The sequence below is a fragment of the Pseudorasbora parva genome, chromosome 25 (assembly GCF_024679245.1).
Source record: "Pseudorasbora parva isolate DD20220531a chromosome 25, ASM2467924v1, whole genome shotgun sequence".
NCBI classification, from domain to species: Eukaryota; Metazoa; Chordata; class Actinopteri; order Cypriniformes; family Gobionidae; genus Pseudorasbora; species Pseudorasbora parva.
The window spans coordinates 32,089,558-32,097,057 of NC_090196.1; the positions used below are offsets into that span (position 1 = coordinate 32,089,558).

Sequence of the window (7,500 nt, forward strand, 5' to 3'; positions counted from 1 at the left end):
AATCACGTGACGTTTCCCCACCCCGGAGATAAGGCATTTAAAAATAGTGATTTCGTGAAATGTATATATTCAAAATAAATATTTATTTAATATTATTTGTTAAATTATGGAGAAATTACTTTATTTTTCATAATTAAAATATTTGTATTAATTAAAATTACACAAAAGATAAATTGAAGCTATAAATATGCACTTAAATATGAATAAAAATTCAATCAAAATAGATAAAATGACTAGTTTTCATGAGAAATTCTTAAATTTATTTATATGACACAAAAGCTAAATTGATATAAATATGCATTAAAATATGAATATAAATACAATTAAATTACAGAATATTACTAGTTTATATTAGGAAAAAATACTTTAAATATTGAAACCTTAAATATTTTGATTCATTCAAATGACACAAAAGATAAATACGCACTAAAATATGAATACAAATTCAACTAAATTAGATAAAATGACTAGTTTAGTTTATATTAAAATATTTGAATGAATTAAAATGAAATCCTTAAATATTATAATTATGACACAAAAGCTGAACTGAAACTATAAATATGTACTAAAATTTAAATAAATTCTAGTCAATGAGAGAAAACTATTAGTTTTCATTATAAAAAATATTTAGATTCATTATAAATATAATTATTTTAATGAATTTAAATGACACAAAAGTACAATTTTAAACGATATATCCACTGAAATAGGAATGAAAATATATTACATTTGAGAGAAAAAGACTTTTTTCATTCAGTGAGCCTCATTCATTAATGAATTTCTGTTTGAATACTGAATTTATTTAAAGATCGTTTTGGGAACAAATGACAGATATTTGTGATTTTTGGAGGATGGTTTGATGATCTGAAGGAAAGAACTGAAAGAGCCTCCCGATTCACGGATCTGAACTGAATATTCACGAGTAAACCTTCCGTCAAAGCGGAGACTCTGCATCCCTCTGCTGTTGTTGTTTTTGAGTTAAACTGAACTAGAATGACAAAGAGTGGAAGTTCAAGGCCCAGGGGGCTTAAAGAAAGGGTCCTGTGATGACAATGGCTCGTGTGTGTGTGTGTGTGTGTGTGTGTGTGTGTGTGTGTGTGTGTGTGTGTGTGTGTGTGTGTGTGTGTGTGTGTGTGTGTGTGTGTGTGTGTGTGTGTGTGTGTGTGTGTCCGCAGCAAGCGAGGAAGCCGTACGACGTGCGAGACGTGATTGAGCAGTACTCACAGGGACACCTGAACATGATGGTCCGCATTAAAGAGCTGCAGAGAAGGTGCGAGACGGGACTCACACACACACACACACACTCACACACACAGTCCCTGGGCATCTCTCAGTTTCCCGCTGTCTTTCCTCACGCAGGCTGGACCACACGCTGGGAAAACCGGGAATGTTCCTTCCAGGTAACGGAAAACTGACTTTTTAAACAGTCCCACATCAAATAGAGATTCCAAAATGCTTTGATAAATCATGTCGAAGGGCTCACATTATCTGTTATGCATGATTTAAAAAGTGGCAATAACATTTTCATATCGATATGATATTTACACTGAGGGCAAACAGCTGCAGATGCCATTTACTGAGTGAAAGAGCAAACTAAATTAAAATAGTGATATACTCTGTTTACAGCATGAGGAGCCGGTATTTGCAGTATGTGTAAATAGCGGCCTACACTAGTTGGGTTGTTTTAACTCAGCGGTTGTTTTTTTTTTTAACTCAGCGGCTTGAGTAATTTTAAGGTTGAGTTATTTTTACTCAACGGTTGGGTTGTTTTAACTCAGCGGTTGTTGTTTTTTTAACTCAGCGGTTGGGTTGTTTTAACTCAGTGTTTGGTATGATTTAACTCAGTGTTTGGTATGATTTAACTCAGCGGTTGGGTTGATTTAACTCAGCGGTTGGGTTGATTTAACTCAGTGTTTGGGTTGATTTAACTCAGCAGTTGGGTTGATTTAACTCAGCGGTTGGGTTGATTTAACTCAGCGGTTGGGTTGATTTAACTCAGCGCTTGGGTTGTTTTAACTCAGTGTTTGATATGATTTAACTCAGCGGTTGGGTTGTTTTAACTCAGTGTTTGGTATGATTTAACTCAGCGGTTGGGTTGATTTAACTCAGTATTTGGGTTGATTTAACTCAGCGGTTGGGTTGATTTAACTCAGCGGTTGGGTTGATTTAACTCAGCGGTTGGGTTGATTTAACTCAGTGTTTGGGTTGATTTAACTCAGCGGTTGGGTTGATTTAACTCAGCGGTTGGGTTGATTTAACTCAGCGGTTGGGTTGTTTTAACTCAGTGTTTGGTATGATTTAACTCAGCGGTTGGGTTGATTTAACTCAACGGTTGGGTTGTTTTAACTCAGTGTTTGGGTTGATTTAACTCAGAGGTTGGGTTGATTTAACTCAATGGTTGGGTTGATTTAACTCAGCGGTAGGGTTGATTTAACTCAACGGTTGGGTTGATTTAACTCAGTGTTTGGGTTGATTTAACTCAGCGGTTGGGTTGTTTTAACTCAGTGTTTGGGTTGATTTAAATCTAATCTAATCTGATTTAACTCAGTGGTTGGGTTGATTTAACTCAGTGTTTGGGTTGATTTAACTCAGCGGTTGGGTTGATTTAACTCAACAGTTGGCTCGTTTTAACTCAGCAGTTGGGTTGATTTAACTCAATGGTTGGGTTGTTTTAACTCAGCGGTTGGGTTGATTTAACGCAATGGTTGGGTTGTTTTAACTCAGCGGTTGGGTTGATTTAACTCAGCAGTAGGGTTGATTTAACTCAACGGTTGGGTTGATTTAACCGAATGGTTGGGTTGTTTTAACTCAGCGGTTGGGTTGATTTAACTCAGCGGTTGGGTTGATTTAACTCAATGGTTGGGTTGTTTTAACTCAGCGGTTGGGTTGATTTAACTCAGCGGTTGGGTTGATTTAACTCAATGGTTGGGTTGTTTTAACTCAGCAGTTGGGTTGATTTAACTCAGCGGTTGGGTTGATTTAACTCAGTGTTTGGGTTGATTTAACTCAGCGGTTGGGTTGATTTAACTCAGCGGTTGGGTTGATTTAACTCAGCGGTTGGGTTGTTTTAACTCAGTGTTTGGTATGATTTAACTCAGCGGTTGGGTTGATTTAACTCAACGGTTGGGTTGTTTTAACTCAGTGTTTGGGTTGATTTAACTCAGAGGTTGGGTTGATTTAACTAAATGGTTGGGTTGATTTAACTCAGCGGTAGGGTAGATTTAACTCAACGGTTGGGTTGATTTAACTCAGTGTTTGGGTTGATTTAACTCAGCGGTTGGGTTGTTTTAACTCAGTGTTTGGGTTGATTTAACTCAGTGGTTGGGTTGATTTAACTCAGTGTTTGGGTTGATTTAACTCAGCGGTTGGGTTGATTTAACTCAACAGTTGGCTCGTTTTAATTCAGCGGTTGGGTTGTTTTAACTCAGCGGTTGGGTTGATTTAACTCAATGGTTGGGTTCTTTTAACTCAGCGGTTGGGTTGATTTAACGCAATGGTTGGGTTGTTTTAACTCAGCGGTTGGGTTGATTTAACTCAACGGTTGGGTTGATTTAACTCAATGGTTGGGTTGTTTTAACTCAGCGGTTGGGTTGATTTAACTCAATGGTTGGGTTGTTTTACTCAGCGGTTGGGTTGATTTAACTCAGCGGTTGAGTTGATTTAACTCAATGGTTGGGTTGTTTTAACTCAGCGGTTGGGTTGATTTAACTCAGCGGTTGAGTTGATTTAACTCAATGGTTGGGTTGTTTTAACTCAGCAGTTGGGTTGATTTAACTCAGCGGTTGGGTTGATTTAACTCAGTGTTTGGGTTGATTTAACTCAGCGGTTGGGTTGATTTAACTCAGCGGTTGGGTTTATTTAACTCAGCGGTTGGGTTGATTTAACTCAGCGGTTGGGTTGTTTTAACTCAGCGTTTGGTATGATTTAACTCAGCGGTTGGGTTGATTTAACTCAACGGTTGGGTTGTTTTAACTTAGTGTTTGGGTTGATTTAACTCAGAGGTTGGGTTGATTTAACTCAATGGTTGGGTTGATTTAACTCAGCGGTAGGGTTGATTTAACTCAACGGTTGGGTTGATTTAACTCAGTGTTTGGGTTGATTTAACTCAGCGGTTGGGTTGTTTTAACTCAGTGTTTGGGTTGATTTAACTCAGTGGTTGGGTTGATTTAACTCAGTGTTTGGGTTGATTTAACTCAGCGGTTGGCTCGTTTTAACTCAGCAGTTGGGTTGTTTTAACTCAGCGGTTGGGTTGATTTAACTCAATGGTTGGGTTGTTTTAACTCAGAGGTTGGGTTGATTTAACTCAACGGTTGGGTTGATTTAACTCAATGGTTGGGTTGTTTTAACTCAGCGGTTGGGTTGATTTAACTCAACGGTTGGGTTGATTTAACTCAATGGTTGGGTTGTTTTAACTCAGCGGTTGGGTTGATTTAACTCAACGGTTGGGTTGATTTAACTCAGCGGTTGGCTCGTTTTAACTCAGCAGTTGGGTTGATTTAACTCAGCAGTTGGGTTATTTTAACTCAGCGGTTGGGTTGATTTGACTCAGTGGTTGTGTTGTTTTAACTCAGTGGTTGGGTTGATTTAACTCAATGGTTGGGTTGTTTTAACTCAGCGGTTGGGTTGATTTAACTCAGTGGTTGGGTTGATTTAACTCAATGGTTGGGTTGTTTTAACTCAGTGGTTGTTGATAAAATGAACTGCTCTGGTATTTTTACATGCTTAAAATTTTCACAAGCTGGGAGTATCAATAAAACACTGTTAACATGAGCTTTTGACAAACGGTGTTTCTTGTATGTGACAGAAATAATCATTTCTCACTGTTGGATTATATCTTGTTGTCTTCCTTGTCTTGTGTTTCCAGAGAAAGGTGTGGATAAGGAATATTTTACGGTGGGAGCCCGGCTGATCCGACTGGAAGATAAGGTACAATCCTTCAAGAGGATTTCTGTTGACTAGAGACTTTTTAGACGAGTTTGTCACCAGAATGTTGCTTTTTGTAACCGTTACTTCTGGTCCACTCATTTTATCACCCACCCATTCTCAGAGAGTGCTGATGTTTCACAAATGATAAACGATAAGCCTCAATTACCTCTCTTTCATAGACTCAGTGACGGTATGACTGAGTTTGGTTCTCCTCGTCCACCTCGGACGCGCTTCCCTTCGGTTTGTTGTTGTAGAGGAAGCCAGACTGTGATTGTGAGATTTGAGGATTTTCAGACATAATGCGATGGTGAATCTGTGAACCGAGTCTGGACAGGCGCTCTGGAGTGTGTGTGTGTGTGTGTGTGTGTGTGTGTGTGTGTGTGTGTGTGTGTGTGTGTGTGTGTGTGTGTGTGTGTGTGTGTGTGTGTGTGTGTGTGTGTTGGGTAGGTTTAGGGGCAGGGTAAGGGGTTAGAAAATACGGTTTGTACAGTATAAAAACCATTACGCCTATGGAATGTCCCCATATGTCACAAAAACAAACGTGTGTGTGTGTGTGTGTGTGTGTGCTTGCGTGCGTGTTGAGAGACAGACAGTTTTTTAGATTGAATCATGGTGCCGTTATTAGGTGTGTCTGCTCTTCCTGTCTGGCTCTTCATTGGGGCACCTGTGATGAATCTTAATCGCCTCTTAAAGTTTCCATATGCATAATAACATATGACAGCCCTCAAAGGCATTTTAACAAGATCTCTGATCATTTCAGTTTGACCTGAACAGTTTGAGCGACACATTTCAGCTGTTGTTGTAAGATGAAGCAAAACTAGACAGTGTGTGTGTGTGAGAGCAGCTAAACCCTGTGCTTTATCTCACTTGTTAATAGGCATTTATATAGACGTCTTAAAGGGCCAGCAGAAAAAACTGCTTGTCATGATTAAATGATGAAGTGTGAGATGCGTTTGTGCCGTGGTTCAGTTTGGGAAAGCTGTAAAGCCGTGTGGAGATCTGATCTCGATGGCTGAAAGTGTGCACACATGAGCGCCGCTGAGATGTTTTGACTGCAGAGGAAGCTCCGCTAGAGCGAGCGAGCGATAGGCAGTGAGAGAGAGACGTGTCGTGACAAGACGACGGTGGTTTCATTCGGTCGATTCAGGCCTGAGGGCAACAGGTGGGTGAACTGAATGACCCACACACACACACACACACACACACACACACACACACACACACACACACACATGCACATAAACGCTGACATCTGGATCATAGGTGCTGCGTCATTTGGCTGGAGAAATAAACACGAGACTACAACAAGCGTAGTATCTCACATGTCTGAAGATCCCAACACTGTCTCTGCTTTAGATTCACATCTGCAAACAACAGTCTGAGATCAAGATGGCAGCTAATAAATCACACTGTGTGTGTGTGTGTGTGTGTGTGTGTGTGTGTGTGTGTCTATGTTTGTGTGTGTGTGTGGTGTGTGTGTGTGTGTGTGTGTGTGTGTGTGTGTGTGTGTGTGTGTGTGTGTGTGTGTGTGTGTGTGTGTGTGTGTGTGTGTGTGTGTAAGTGTGTGTGTGTGTGTGTGTGTGTGTGTGTGTGTGTGTGTGTGTGTGTGTGTGTGTGTGTGTGAGTGCGTGTGTGTGAGTGCGTGTGTGTGTGCGTGTTTGTGTGCGTGTGTGTGTGTGTGTGTGTGTGTGTGTGTATTTTAAAAAATATTTTAGAAATAATACAATACTATTACTATTATTTTATTATTATTTTATATTTACATATATATTAATTATTATAATATTTATTTTACATGAACTGATATATATATATATTATAATTCAATACTATTACGATTATGTATTCTATTATTATTATTATTGTTATATTATCATTATTTTAAATTTTATATTAACTGATTTACATTTTATTTCTTATATATATATATAAATTATTCAATACTATTACTATTGTCTTATAAACTGATTTATATATATATATATATATATATATATATATATATATATATATATATATATATATATATATATATATATATATATATATATATATAATAAATAATTGAATACTATTAGATATTATTATTATTACTATAATATATATATGTATATATAAACTGATTTATGTCTTTATTTTAAACGAGTCTGATGAAATGTCCTCCTGTGTGATGTTGTGAAGAGCTCATATCTTCTCCATCAGTGATGAATATGATCATCTCTACACCTCAGTGTGTTGTCTTCATTCTGCTGCTGTCGCTCTTCCCCCGCCGCGAGCGCTTCGAGCTGCTCCGTCTGACTGACAGATCCGTGAGTAAGTCGTGCTTAATGTGTCAGAGTCTTACACGGGCCGACATTGATTTATACTCCTTCACAAAGACACACATCGCAACAAACGGGCCCGTCTCTTGAAGATGAATGAGAAGCCGTGACATTGTGTGTTATCTCGCGGTCTGCTCGTCCCGCTGAGAAATGTTCAAAGAATAACAAGCCTGAGTTTGACTGGAAATGGCTTTTCAAAAAGCTTGAGAATGTTTGCACAACCTTGACTGAATATTGAACACCCTCAGACGGT

At 38.5% G+C, this 7,500-nt stretch overlaps 1 protein-coding gene across 1 annotated transcript in view; it reads left to right on the forward strand.

Annotated features, from left to right (window-relative positions):
• kcnq1.2 (potassium voltage-gated channel, KQT-like subfamily, member 1.2) overlaps window positions 1–7,500 on the forward strand; it is a 228,019-nt gene that overhangs the window by 153,013 nt on the left and 67,506 nt on the right. Inside the window, exons 17-19 of the mRNA XM_067436799.1 lie at window positions 1,176–1,270; window positions 1,360–1,400; window positions 4,865–4,926. Of these exons, the coding sequence (XP_067292900.1) occupies window positions 1,176–1,270; window positions 1,360–1,400; window positions 4,865–4,926 (198 nt within the window). The remainder of the gene's footprint in view (window positions 1–1,175; window positions 1,271–1,359; window positions 1,401–4,864; window positions 4,927–7,500) is intronic.